Below are 15,295 nucleotides of genomic sequence, written 5' to 3'. Positions count from 1 at the left end.
ACTTTGACTCTGAAGATACAAACTTTCTTTCACATAAATCAACACAAAAAGATGCCATCCCCATCCTACTCCTGACAACCAAAACCAGATGCTTCCAATCAGCAGGCACTCATAATTCATATGGGTTGATTAATTGATATCAGAGTCTAAAGTGGCTGCCAACCAAAACTCCTCAGAAAACCACACCTTCATTGCCTCTTGACCAAAATGAAAAGAAGCACCATGTTTTATAGGCATCAATTTAAAGAGAGAGTCAAAATGTACGTACTGGGAAGCACAATAAAGGTGGGGAACCCACTTGCCTGAAAGAATAGTTTCCAGGAACAAGGTTAGACAAACGTAAGACGGGAGAATCAGCGGACATCTTCTCTTCTCCCAGGGGCCCGTTCATTTCCTCCCAGTGGTAACTCACTATGTTAGCATCATCTGTACTTTCTAGAAAGATTAAACAATAAAGGAAAACTAGAATGAAATGCGAGAATATTAAAACATAAATTTTGTACTTTATATTATTACATGTTTAAATGTTTTTATGTGAAATTATATAATTGCATAGATTTCAAGGGATATGTATTATGTGTCAGAAGGAAGATTTCTTCCCCTCCCTAAATTATCATCACTATTTTTCTCCTGGATTTCCACCAGATTTGAGTGAGGTTGTTCCCACTCAGTTGTGAATTTAAAAAGCACAGTGACAGGTGCTACTGCATTTTTTAAAACAGGAGTCAACCAAGTGTAGCACGGTGAAATACTACTTCTACTCACTCAGCTACAGCACCTGACACCCTACTGATAATTTTAAATAGGTCTCTGTACTGACAGATTCATAAAGACCTAAGAGATGCTCATATATAATTTATAAAATGTCTTTGACTACCCTAATCATTAAGATGTAAAGCGAGAGAAACTTCCCTTTCTACTTTAAAAGAGAGCCAACAAATGTGCCATACAGAATCATAGAAATTTAGATCTGAAGGGAGCCATTTTCTTCTAATTCATTTAAGGAAAGAATAAGTTCATGTGACAGATTAACAAGCCTGAACAGTTTCCTGTACCCAAGCCAAACTGAATTAGAGAAACAAAATGTTATGCATTTTCTCTTATAAATATTTTCCTTTTTTTGCTTTATTTTCATGTTGTTAAGGGGGAAATGTGGACATGTATATTCAAATAGATGCAAGTGATCATGTCAGTGCGATTTCTGTATATTTGCAGACTTGCAGAATGGGGCAGCATTCGTGGCTGACAAATATTCTTCTCCCAACAATCAAGGCAACTGTTCTTCACTCCACAGGATGTGGTATTAGCTTTGTGCATAAATGCAAATACTGGTGACTTTGATATTATTGAACATATTTTGTCATATATTGTCATATATCTATATAAATATTAATATATTGTCAAATATAGGATATGTTTTCAGTCTATTCTCATTTGCACGGATATCTGTAGTTACAACTGGGGTCCTATCCACATAAACTCAAATAGAAGGAATGAATGCTGAATTAAATTAACAAAACACTACCCACCCTCACTGAAGGCGACCCTTCTAATATTTGTTAAAGGTGATTTTCCAACTGCTCATCATATATACTACATCAAAAGGAGAATCTTTAATAATGGCTTTAATTCCAAATCAAGTAACTAGGCCCTAAAGAACTGTTCACAGATAAATGAGACATAACTGAAGGGAAAGTGAGCACAGGCCGGAGAAGTTGTGATGAAGGAAGTGAAAAACTTGCAGACAGAAGACTAAAGAGGGAGATGGTCCTCTATCAGCGTATTAGTCCATAAGTCCTCCCGGCCAGGATAGACAGCGCCCATTAAATCTCATAGTATATAGGGCAAAAAACCCCTACAGTATCACAGGATACACACGGCTGCCATCGATGAGGGCTGACGTCAAAGGTAGAGTGAGCTCTTGTATCTGGGGAGACACAACTGCTATGGGTGGCAGGTTGACTCTTCTGGCTGTGTGACAGGAAAAAAGGACACTGACTGAGGTCACGTTATGTATATGCATATCATTACCCAAAGAAAATCATGTGCTTTAAAAAACTGATTATAAACATCCTGTCAAGGAGGTGTTTATCCTACAGGCCTCAACTGTGGAGAATACTTTTTAAAGTTCTGGAACCGATCTATAAATTGTAGGAGCTTGTCTGCATGTTTACATTTGTACATAAGCCCAGGCTCGGTGATCACATATAATAATAACCAAGGGGTTAGTCATAGAATTTGAGTAGTAATTGCAGAAAAGGAGCAATGGGATACAGTTCCAGCTCCTACGATGAAGTGGATCTTGAATCTCTGACGGAAGGCCCTCACCACTGCCGCCACACTTCAGCTATAGTTAATCAGGCAGAATGTGCCAGAGGCAGAGCTGTCGGCCCCACTGGTGGGCTGGGAGGTGAAGCTGGCACAGAGGTGGCTCACCTCAGTTGTGCAGGTTGTGCCTGCAGCATAGTCTGAGGCCAGCCTATGTGACACTCCCTGAGCCAGGACTGTGTCACCCCGACAAAGGGCCACCTGTTTCTAATTCACACACAGGCAGTGACTTATGTGCCAGCAGTGGCCTGAAAGGCCCAGTGGGCTTGAAAGCCGACGGCACACATTTTCCCTGACCCCTTGGTTGCTCCATTGAATGTGTTTGACATGCTCCTTCACCTAAGGTAAAGCTGAGTCATGGGGGACAGAGGTAGAGAAAGGCATAGAGTAAATGTCAGCAGGGAAGGCTAAGGGACAATTTGCCACCATTCTGAATCAGCAAGCAATAACCTTGTATGTAAGCTTCAACAGCAGTGTCAAGTGAGTACTAAGACTTATACAGAAAGTAGAAAGAAAACAAACAACATGCTTGCATGCTTTCTCTATAATAGACGATTGCAAAATACAAAATATATTACCATGTCATTCAGGCACTGAAAAATTAAGATAACCTGTACAACAGGAGGCCGTTCTCTTATACAGGCTTACCTGGCTTAACAGTGACATTTACAAATCCTTCTCCAAAGGCATTGTCACTAGAAACCGCTACTTTGAAGGCATAAAATCCTACTGACAACTGCAACACAAAGAAAGGTTACACAGGTAAACACGCAAAAGATTGGATGGGTCCATTGCCTAGAAAGCCTAAAACATCCCAGAAGCCATTCTCCTAACGTCAGCACAGAGAAGGGGCTCAGGAGAAAGTCTCACGTGGATCTGTGGAGACCCTGCCACCTGTCTGAAGCCTGTGCTCTGGAACACTGAAGATCACCCAGAAAGGCCTTTAGCTTAGTTACAGATGTTCGTGGGCCTTCCAGAGGCATGAGGGAGATGGGCCAGCCAAGGGCAGCAGTTCTTGTGTGTATGGGAATCATGCATCTTCAGCTACTATCTGAAGCTCTGGTGAGCCTGCTGTCTGCAGTCTGGGTCTGGGTGCCACACTTTGAGAAACAGTGCTCAAAGACTTGCAGGTGATGCAAACTTGTGCTGCACCATTACCTCGACAGTCTCAGGAATGAAGACAACCTAATCACCTAGTAGGAAACCAGACCTCTAGTAGCTAACTAAGTTAGCTTATTTATCTTCATGGCCCAGGAAGAAGGTATGTTTCTTCTCATGAGGTGCTTACATCTTGGAGCAATATTTGATACTCAAAACATTTATGAACTGGAATGGAATTATTGACAACTCTAGAACTGTGCCTAATTGAGAAGCAGAGATAACCCAGAAGGTCTCTAACACTGCAAAGAGTGCAAGAGCTAGAAAACTGAATTTCAACCTCACCACAGAGACCCCTGGACAGCCAGCCTCTTTTCCCGCAGCTGATATGCCAAGTAACTCAAATAAAGAAAAGCTATTTGAAAGCCCCCTTATTTAACCATCTGCCTGTCTACCTATATGGTTGAAACTTGATTCATTTATATCCTTCTTTTGATCTTAACCATGAGACAGACTCCCGGGTTCACCAGCTAAGAAGGAGTTAACTGAATTCTATGGTATGCTGTCAAATACAACCCACCTCTGGTTACTTACTTGAGAGAGATTAAGAGTTTGAGCGTGTCTTTCTTTTATTTCATCTTGGTAGTCTACAGGGTGGCTTATTAAACTCCATTCATAGTTGTAGGTTGTTTCTGAGAGTGAAAAAGAAATATGAGTAGTTATAAATTCTGAGAGGTCACGATATATAATCTGCGCAGAGGGAAGCAGCTGACAGCCTTCAATCCACCAGTAGAGATTAATTTGAGTATATCGAACTCAACTTTCAACTATCATCCAAGTAAGGAATAACAAGGTTTCTATCTCTTTTTAATGTAAAATTTCTTTTTTATTACAAGAACATACAACTTACAGAAAATTTAGAAAATATGGAAAGCAAAAAAAAAAAAAGATCTCCCTAATCTCACTGTTGGCATTTGATGACTTTCCTTCCAGAGTGCTGTATCTGACTAGACATAAAGTTGTTTGGGCTTTTTTTGTTTTGTTTTTAGGAGGACTAAAGCTTAATACTGACTCTACTCATAGTTGGCCAAAGATTTTTCACAGGTTACCATGGCCTGGAACTGGAGTAAGTCATTGTTGCTTAAAGCTGATCTTTAGTACAATTAGAATGGAGGCAAACAGAAAGGGAGAGCAGGTCTGGCCTGTGAAGTCCCCAGTCTGAGACCAGTTAGATTCTCCTGTTCTGCATTACACCCTCTTGAAGCCCCATATAAAGTGCTACAAACATAGGACCACAGTAAGACCTCGTGTGAAAAGTCTGAAGAGCCAGACTTGCCCATCTGACAAAATTTGTGAACAATGGCATTTCTCATTTAGACCCATGAAGTCCCCACTCCTTGACAGGCACACATAGTAGGTACACATTCGCTAGAGTGCCAGCATGTGTATCGCTGTGAGGTGTGCAGAGCAGGGTCATAGAATGTGATTCTATTGACTAAGAAAGCTAAAATGTTTTCCTGATCAAATGTATCTTTATATTAAACTTTACAGTGTACTTTCTAAGGCTGAGGAGAGAGACTGAAAATTCTCTAGAGGAATTTCATCAACTTTGCCCCAGATGCCCATCTTTCTCCATTGTTTTCTTAAAAGTTGGGAGACTGTCATTCTCGTTTCCAGCTGGGTAAAGATTTTACGCAGATTTTTAGATGGTATGGTGTCTCTGAGGTAAAAGCTTACCCCATCCCAGTTTTCAGCCATAGACACTGTGGAGATGAGTGGGCCTGGGCCCTATTTCACAACATTGAATCAACAAAAATATTGTCTTTGGGTCATTCCTCCCCCAGGTTACCTCTTCCTTGGGTAGTGTTGAGGGTAGGCTTACTCAAGTCTCCTGGTTCAGGTCCCCATCTGTCCCCACCGGGAGAGATTGGTGACCTCTCCAAGCCTCAGTGGCTCATTGGTAAAATGGGGAGATGATTGGGTTGTTGCAAGGATCCATATTAATGAATGAACTCCATACTAATTCATGCAAAGTGCCAAGCACAGCCCAGCACAGAGTAAACCCTAAATAAATGTCACAGTGAGAAGCTGACAGAGAGCACACAGCCAGTGTCTGAGGTCAGGTCCAGCCATAAACTTTAAAAACAGGAACCTTCCTAATTTTCTTTCGTGGATTCTCCGGCCGAGCTTGTCTTCCCTGCTCCTGATCGGGGAGGGTTTCCTCCAGCCAACTGGTAGCCCCGGTATCGGTTTCCGGTGATGACACATGTTTTCATTTCTTTAACGCATTTTGTTTAGTTTACAATTTTGTAGTTCTGCTGGGCAGTTCTTCTGATCTGGGCCAGCAGTTCATCCCTGTGGCCAGTTGGTGGGTAGGCTGGAGCTCTCACTCGCAGCAGGCTGGATGGCAGACAGGTGGGTGCAAGGCTGGTCCTCACATCCTCCAGCAGACAGCCCAGGCTTCATGACCACGAGTTTTAACATAGTATAAAACACTGTACTCTTTCTCCTTTTAATAAAGGGCAAGGAGATTTCAATTCATTTCCTCTGTTGTAGGGGTTTATTTAAGGACACAAAAATAAGTGAAACCTCTCTATGTTAGGATGAAGCTTTCTCCATCTTGAGATGCTAGTCGTTAAAGTATGAGGTCCCTCAGCAGAAAGGATTAAATGCAAACACCAAATATTATCATCTCTGCTTAAATTTCAATTTATATGTGATACAGAGAAAATGAATAAAGGAACTAACCTGAATGAGAAATATTCAAGCACCTTAAGAATGGATATACCTTAAGAAAGAACGCATTTGACAGGTCACAGGGATAGGTCAAAGGTTTGCTGAATAGCGGAGCACTGGACAAGCAGAAGAAAGAGCATTTTGAACAACATTTTTTTTTTTTTTTTTAAAGATTTTATTTTTTCCTTTTTCTCCCCAAAGCCCCCCGGTACATAGTTGTATATTCTTCGTTGTGGGTCCTTCTAGTTGTGGCATGTGGGACGCTGCCTCAGCGTGGTTTGATGAGCAGTGTCATGTCCGCGCCCAGGATTCGAACCAACGAAACACTGGGCCACCTGCAGCGGAGCGCGCGAACTCAACCGCTCGGCCACGGGGCCAGCCCCTTGAACAACATTTTTTGAACAGCTAGTGTGAGGCATCCTGAGAACCTCAGAGCCGTGTCATCAATATTGAAATTTCTGCAAACAAACCTTAGTGCAAACGCTACCATCTCCTCCTAAGTGGAAACTTCCCAGGCTCCATGGCTTATCATAGGTCAAAATCTGGTATGTGGAAACCTCTCCTGCTCTCATATATCACTCTGCTTTGCATCATCAGAAGTTTATGGCTTTCCATCCTGACCAATTAAAGGATACGTACGGTATTTCATTTCCTATCCTCTTACTCCATTTTAAACTATTTCAATAAACTCTAATGCTTATAATCATCAAAGCCTTGTCATCCACTCTAGAACCTTCATTTGTGACATCACACAATATTGCGAAAACGAATCAATGTTGTAAATAACCCCTAACGACCTGATAAATAAGCACATCCCAGCTAACCCGCCCCTAGCGGTCACAGAGGAAAGTCAAACTGACCTGCAGGTGGCGCTGGCACAACAAAAGCCTTCAGTTCAACTCCAGTTTTCGGTAAAGTTATTATTATATTATCTCCAGCAGACACCATGAGCTCTTTCACTGAAAGTTAATTAGAAATAGTGCATTCCATTATATATACCAGAATTATGTTCAACTACTGTCCTACAATAGATTTGTTTTTAGTATCCATAAAATAACATATTTTTGTAATAGTTCTTCATATGATTTTATCTAAGACACACTTTCCCTCCTGCTAGTAAATGAACTGTGCCCTATATTATGCTGCAGGGTAAACTTCACAAACTTAAAACAGTCTATGTGGGTTGGCACTGTGAAGAAATAATGATTCAGACCAACTGAGCAAGGTGTTGGGTGACAAGAGTTTTGTGAAACAGGTGGGGTACTACGGATTGGGTCTATTTTTCTCTCTTGCTGCCAGCTTTTCTTGACTCCTTGGTATGTGCTTTTTTAGTCATAAAAAGATTGAGTGCAATCATAAGTGTTTCTATATCATTAGTCACACACCACTCAGTTCTTCTGATAGTAACCAAATGAATTATTGCTAATGGCCTTGCTCTTGACACCTTTCCAAGAGAAAATGCAGTCAACCTCAATATAAAAAGGCTATTTTAACTCAAGCAGCAGAAAGATTCGCTCTCATCAAAAGCTCTTATCCACTAAATCAGTGTTCAGAAGAATGCTCGTTTACTTTCTCTATAACCAGGATTACACCGATATATTCCATTGGCTTGACTCAACTGGACATCAGTTTCACTTGTAAAATACAATTGAGATATGTCAAGATATCACACAGAGAAAAGCAAACATTAGGAAAAAAGCTGAGTGCTCTCGAGAGGTCTCAACTGCTTGGACGTGTGGTTCATTTAAATCTGCTCCTCTCAGTCAGTACTCGGTCCCTCGTCCCTCAAGTGCCTTCTTGACCACCTGCACAGCCTTCGCTGCCTTCTCTGGCTCTTCTTTCCTGTCACTTTCACAGACTTGTTGCCTGAAGGTGAGCAACTGTGGACCTGGAAGGGACATCGATCCAAGCCTATCATTTCACAAGATGAGGAAACTGAGCTCTTGAAAGGTAAAGCAAGTTGCTTAAGGATATATGGGTAAGTAGCAATAGATCTACCAAAATTTAACTAACTTAAATGTATTTATTTCAACAACCACTTATATACCAGATTAAGCTGTACCGGGCACTGTCCCAAGGGTTTTAAAATTATCAATTCATTTAACCCTCAAACAACTCCATGCAATAGGTACTAATAGGTACCCAAGGACCCTAATTCCCAGGCCAGTTTCCTCTTGAATATACTACATGGCTTCTCCTCCACCATTATCCTTCTCTGTACTTAGGGATCAAAGTAAATAATCAAGGAAGAGAGGTTAATCCTCAAAGTACGTTACCCATAGAAAGGCTCAGAAAACATGACGAAGCCTGATAACTTCTCTATTAGTAAATCTAATGGGAGCTTTTCAGTCCTCCCCATGACCTCAGCAAAACACGGTCCTCTCATTCCTCCTCCTACTTGGAATTCTCTCCTCCTTACTTCCCTCAGTCCACGCTCTCCTCTTTGTTTCCTACGTCCGTGGCACGGCCACTCAGTCAGCTCTGAAGGCTCCTTCTGCTCTCCCAGCTTACCCTGCCACTCTCCCTGGATGGTCCCATATGCCCCCAAGTCTTCAACTATAACCTTCACACTGATGACTCTTAGTCCTTTATCTTCTGCCCAAGTGCTCACTTAATTTTCAGTTCCATATATTCATATATCTCAGTCTTTTTTCCTTCAGCCTGACATTCAACCATTCATCAAATCCTAATGATTCTACCCCCTTAATATCTCTTGAATCTGGCGCCTTGTCTCCATCCCTGTGGCCACTCACTGTAGTTTTTTAACGGATCTTCTTACCTCCAGTCAACTCCATACTATTTTCTTGATTCAAATCTGATCATTTCACTTTCCTGCTTGAAATCGTTCAGGGATTCTCCATACTCATTCAATAAAACACAAATTCCTTAGCACAGAACACAGGATCCTTCAAAATCTTGCATTTCTTGCCATTCCCACTCCATTCACATGATCAGTTCCAGCCTGTACGAACTCCTTACAATTCTCCCAAAATGTCACACGTGCTCTTGTACTTCTGTCCTCTTGCACAGGCAGTGAATGAGATGATGGGTGGGAAAGGCCAAGCATGGTGCCTGGCACTCAGTAAGTGCTCAGTAAATATAATTAACATTATTGTTATTACTCATGTTGCTCCCTCGACCTGCACAACATACCAACCCCATTGTAGCTGGCTCACTCCATCCTGGCATTATCACTTCTGGAGAGCCTTCTCTGGACCTTCAAAGTAGGTCGGGTGGGGTGCCCCTTCTCTGCTCCCATAGCATCCTCTCACAACACTTACCATATGGTATCAAACCATCTATTTACTTGTCAGTCTTGTCTTCTGGCCTATAGAGTCACTGAGGGAAAAGACAATGACTATTCATCTTTTAATCCCCAGTGTGTAGTATTCTGGCACATGGTAAATGCTCAAAAATGTGCCTGGAGGGAATGAGTAAACTTCAAAAGTTGTCTCTGCTATATTCTACAGCATGTCTCCAATACATTTCTTCCAGTTGTATTTTTTTAAAGTTACCTGTCCTGGGAGCAGTGGGAGCAGATCCAGGTTGCTCAGGTGTGGCAGACTCAGTGGGAACGATGCTCGTGGTAAGGCTTGGGATGCTATGCTCTGTGCTCTGTGGGGCGACTGTGAGAACTGGGCTTTTCTCCACCATGGCTGGGCTGAACTCCAGGCTGGCTGGAGGAGGATTATGGGAAGGCATTAGAACCTAGGAGATCAATTACAAGGGTAAGTTGTTATGGAAAAAAACAAGGTTGAAGTCTTCAAGCCAACACAATGTCAGTGACCTTTTTCATTCAGTAGCATTTGAAATACCATGTCTAATATCACAAAACTCTAGAACTCTAAACCATCTCTTTCAAATATTCTCTCTGCTATCTATCAAAAATGCAAGGCAACAGTGGGTTAGACAATTATTATAGGCAAACACACACACACACAAAATATTCAAGATAAAGAGAGAGAAAATAATTAAGGTAGCCCTTGAACTAATCAGTAAGACAATAATTGAAGACAATCAGATAATTCAACTGTGAACAGGCTTCTAGAGTAAATGATCTCTATTCATCCGTTGTGTATAAACTATAACTTGAAGTTTGGTTATAACTTGGTTGAAGTTATGGTTATAGAGTTAACCAACTTAAAGTTTTTCAATTAAATATGTGCCAGAGAGAAGTCTCATAATATGAAAATAAAATGCTCTTCTGAGCCTCAACTGCCAGTGACTGTGTGGTGCCAAACTCAGGCTAAGACAGGAGACCCAAAGGGGAAATTGCACTAAGAACGCCACAGAAAGAAAAGCTATAATTCACACGTAAACTGGAGAGGGGGCTGTTGGTGTTTACTGAAAACAGCTACTCTTTGCTGTTGAGAAAAGAACACGGCAGACATTTTGTGACTGGATAACTGATATCACAGCTAATATTAACTGAATACCCACTGAGTTCCAGATATTGACTAGGGAAGTGGCGACACCTTCAGCAACAAATTTCAGAAACCAAGGCAAAAAGAAGATTAAGCGTTAAAGTGAAAATATATTGATCAGACTAAGAGAAATCAATTGACCAACATTTTAAAAATCAGGTAGTGGGTCTACTACAGCTTTAAGATGCGCGATTTCCTTGAAGTTTCAGGCATCTGGGTTTGTGAAGTGACTGCCAATATATGAGGCTTTTCATTGCATCTGTACTTTCTGAGAATAGCATGAAATTCAGAATCACCGCAAACCAGAGTTTCAGAATATGTATTCAAAGCATATGATAGTGGGGCCGCTGCAAATTCCACAAGATGAACTGGATTTTTTTAGCCTTACAGAATCTTGAAAAAATATTGCCATGTTGAAATAAAGAATGAAGTCTGTAGATACTAAGACACTTCTGGTCAAGGTCTCAAAGTCACCAGGAAATGGCTGAGAGAGAAGAAAATGTCACTCCTGCCTCCTCTCTAGAACATTCTCTTTCCCACCATGCTGCCTCTCTAGGCTGGAATCACATGCCAGTTCTTCACTTTAGCTATTCAGTCATCTTTAAATGACCTCCACGTAGAACTCTTTGCTAAGTCATCAGGATACAGATCCTCTTTGACATACTCCACCCAAAGAAAATGGATCTTCTATGGAAGCAACTGAGCACCAGCGGCCCCCATTTTAGCTTTTTGATGTAAAGCCGAGGCTGGTCAATAAAAGTCTCAAATGACTCGTTTCATTTCTCTACTCTTATTTACTTTGAAACAACTTGTTTTAGGTGAATCTGTCTAGTCTTGTGCACTTGAAAACAAAACTGCAGAAAACGTGTTTTATCCTCTACAAATTTAATCTTGATTTGTTTCAAATTCCCTGAATTTGTCCTATTCAATTGCAGTAATTTATGAATACTCCTGCTATGAACATTCACGTTCAAGTCTTTGTGTAGACACATGTTTTCATTTCTCTTGGGTAAATACTAAAAAGTGGAATTGCTGGTGTAGGGCAACAGAATTTGCTACCCCAAAATATGTCTCTTTGGCTTGATTATTTTTAAGAACAAAAAACTCAGGAAGAAACTCTGACCTCCTCAACTGCCTAAAAGAATTTAAGGTAGAAAGCCTGTTCCAGGAAGGAGCAATCACCATACATAACTATAGTATATTATGAACTAGGTGTGGTAGACAGGGAGGAACCCAGCAAGGCCCATGTGATCCAAGTCCCCTCCATGTCCCATTATCTTTGCAAGGTATGGCAAACGTTTGTTTACAAAACATTTGCATTTCCATCTCCAGGTGAATTTCCTTCTTTCCCTTTGAAGTCCCAAACTACTACCTCCAACATCCTCCTTTGTCTTTAGCTGAAGATGGTATTTAAGGTGGTGGCTTCAGCCATTTTGGCCATTTCCATTTTCCTGGGTTTCTCCCATGTATACATGTTATTAAACTTTGTTTGATTTTCTCCTGTTATTCTGTATCATGCCAATTTAGTTCTTAGACCAGCCAGAAGAATCTAGAAGGCTACAGCAATATTTCTTCCTCCCCTACACTGGGGCATATAGTAATTCTAAGTTTAACATTTTGAGGAACTGCCAGATGTTTTCCAAAGTGCCCGTACCATTTTACTTTCCCACCAGCAGTGTCTGAGAGTTCCAATTTCTCTATATCCTTACTAACACTTATTCTCGGTTTTTTTCATTCTAGCCACTCTAGTGAAGTAATATCTCATTGTGGCTTTAATTTGCATTTCCCTAAAGATTAATGGTGTTAAAACAATTAAATGAGGAGGCCATTAGACCAAGGTGGCTCTAATGCCCTGGCAGCCTAAGCAAGGCCAACTAGGCTTTAAGCTATACCCAATCAATAATTTTCTTACTTTGCCTCCAGCTTTGCTCTATCAAAGTCTCCCCATGCGCTCCTGTTGGTAGAGCACTCCTTCTGGTTTGGCGTTGCCCAGTTGGAATGGATTTTTGCTTTAACTCTTAAAATTTTTCATATGCCTTAGTTTATCTTTTAACAATGGTATTGAGTATCTTTTCATGTGCTTATTGGCCATTCTTCTGACTTCTTTGAAGCAACACCTATTCAGATCCTTTGCCCATTTCTAACTGGGTTGTCTTATTATTCAGCTGTAAGAGTCCTTTATATATTCCAGATACAAAATTTATGGTATATGATTTACAAATATTTTATCCCATTCCATGGGTGTTCACTTTCTTGGTGTTCAATACATTTTGACTTAATTTTTTAACATGGTATGAGGCAGGGGCCTATCAAAATTGACTACAGTGGAGCCATTTTAAAATGGAGTCAGAGCTGCCTTTCCAAAGAAACTGCTTTGCTGTCTTGAACCTTGGACTGGGACAAACCTTTGGACTGGGCCAAAACAGCAATTGTTTGAGAAAGCAGCAGGAGCACGGATACCCTGATCACAAAAATGAGGACCGCAGACCTTCTGAAGAGAGAATCAATAGTCAACCAACACTTAGCCAAGATTAGCTCTCTTCCTTCAATGCCAATTAAAATTATAATACAACCTTCCTTCTTTGCCTTTAAAAGCCCCTGACTTTTACTCCCCAGAGGAACACATTCTGGATTTCTACCTGTGTCTCCCAGATTGCAATTCTAATTGCCCAAATAAAGATCTGCTGTTTAAATTGTAGTGATTTTTCATCAGTTGAGAGGCCTAAATTCATTCTTTTGTATGGGAATATCCAGTTACCTCAGTACCATTTGTTTAAAAGACTATTCTTTTCCCCCATTGAATTTTTTTAGCACATTTATCAAATACAAGTGTACTATTTTAAACACTTTTTTGTTGAGAGAAGAAATCTTTCTTTCTATCAATATTCCAAACTTTGCACTTCCTCAGAATAAAATCATATTTCTTATTATGATACCTATCTGTTTATCAACACTTATTCAAGGATTAACTATAACTCAATGCAGCTCAAAAAAATTTAATGTGACTGTAGGGGATAAGTTGTATTTCAATGGAAAATAAAATACTGTCTACAGGATATCCTGCCAGGTTATCTGATTCTAGTATTTCTTGTATTTGAGCAATCTTACAACTTTATAAGTTGTAGGTAACTGGTAACAATGCAAAATAATTCTTGTCTATAGACATGTAGATTTTACCCCGTCTGGTAGAAATTAAAAATTGAGCTCCCTCCCCTCCTGCCTGGAAAAACCAGTTTTGCCTCCATTTGCACATTTATTTCAACATTGTTGATCTATGAATGTTTTCATTCTTTGGATTTTTTTGTGCAACAATTATAACATTTTCCTAGTTGATTCAATGATTAATGAGTGACTAAAATCTCTAACACATGCTCATTTTATATATGTACAAGTCATGATTTTACCTTTGTTTGATTGTTATCTCTTAACATAAGCAACCTCAAAGAACTCATGAGCCAAAACATTTTTAATAGAGCTTGATTTGAAACACTTCCATCCATAGAAGCTAGAAAGTAAATGATCTGGTAACATAAAAGATAGCATATTATGTTAATATTTAGTGATATGAGAAAAGAACATGGTTAAGTTTTGACAGTTTCAGATTATTTTTTAATTGAGTTTTAAAAATTTTAAGACAATTGAAAGTACAGAAAAATATAGAAACTTTGAAAAGTATTGTAAAGTACACCAAAACAGAAAAACATTTCTGATAATCTCACCATTAAAGAAACTTTTTTTATGGTTGAGATTGTAATGTATAGGCAATTCAATCCAGCTTTCTTCACTTACTCTAACCTAAGCACTGATATCTCCAATAGTATTTTCCTTTAAAAAAAGTCTTAATTGGTTTATGTCCCTTTACATTCCGATCTGTCCTCTTGCATCTTGAAATACAATAGTTTCTCCCATGACCTGTCCTTTTGTCACTTTGATGAGGATTATTTTAGGCTGGTTACTTTTAAAAACTGCAGATGAGAAGGAGGCTCTGAGGAGTGGAATTTGCTTGCCCTTTGATAAGAGATATTTGCATTTGTGAAGGAAGTCTCCATCTGTGGGGGGTGTCTCCCTCTCTGCACCAGGAGGAAGGGGGGATGGCCTTATCTCTGGAAACTCTTAATGCGGAAGGCAAGGACTTAAGTTGTTTACTGCCTGGTAACCTCATGTAGCTGACTCCCCTCACCAGCACCATCCTCCTTTGTCTTTAGCTGAAGATAATATTTAAGGTGGTGGCTTCTGGTATTTACTTAATCTGGTTTGATTCTTATCTAAAAGTTACAGGACCACCCAATAACCACACCCTACCAACACTGATACCATTTTAACAACTCTTTTCACATATTCTTTCCTTTGTCTTGTAAAGAGATAACTCACATACCTATGCCTTAAATTTAGCCCTACGCTCAACCCATGTTTGCAGTAGCAGCTCCTCCTGCCCATGGGTCTATACCCATGCAGCAGCTTTGACTGCCCATGGGTCCTGTCCCCATGCAGCAGCTCCTCCTGCCCGTGGGTTCTGTCCCCATGCAGCAGCTCTGACTGCCCATGGGTGCTGTCCCCATGCTATTCCATACTATTTTCTAAATAAAAGAGCACTACTGCCAGACCTTGAGAGTCCAAGAAATCTTTCTTTCGACTCCTCGGCTCACTGACCCCACATCAACTTCCTTTCCAACTGCATTCGGCTTCCCCTAATCAACGTGCTCACCACA

General features: G+C 40.4%; 1 protein-coding gene across 4 annotated transcripts in view; it reads right to left on the bottom strand.

The window, feature by feature from the left end:
- The window catches only part of KIAA0319 (KIAA0319 ortholog), a 94,311-nt gene that overhangs the window by 36,533 nt on the left and 42,483 nt on the right, over window positions 1-15,295 (bottom strand). For all 4 annotated transcript variants that reach the window (XM_044777015.2, XM_070515561.1, XM_070515562.1 and 1 more), the window contains 6 exons: window positions 9,678-9,870; window positions 7,023-7,121; window positions 4,021-4,118; window positions 2,977-3,064; window positions 1,879-1,971; window positions 303-435 (listed from right to left, as the gene is read on the bottom strand). In XM_044777015.2, the coding sequence (XP_044632950.1) occupies window positions 303-435; window positions 1,879-1,971; window positions 2,977-3,064; window positions 4,021-4,118; window positions 7,023-7,121; window positions 9,678-9,870 (704 nt within the window). The remainder of the gene's footprint in view (window positions 1-302; window positions 436-1,878; window positions 1,972-2,976; window positions 3,065-4,020; window positions 4,119-7,022; window positions 7,122-9,677; window positions 9,871-15,295) is intronic.

The sequence above is a fragment of the Equus asinus genome, chromosome 8, assembly GCF_041296235.1.
Source record: "Equus asinus isolate D_3611 breed Donkey chromosome 8, EquAss-T2T_v2, whole genome shotgun sequence".
In the NCBI taxonomy this organism is placed as follows: domain Eukaryota; kingdom Metazoa; phylum Chordata; class Mammalia; order Perissodactyla; family Equidae; genus Equus; species Equus asinus.
Note: the sequence above shows the minus strand (reverse complement) of the source record. Positions and strands in the feature narration are given on the sequence as shown.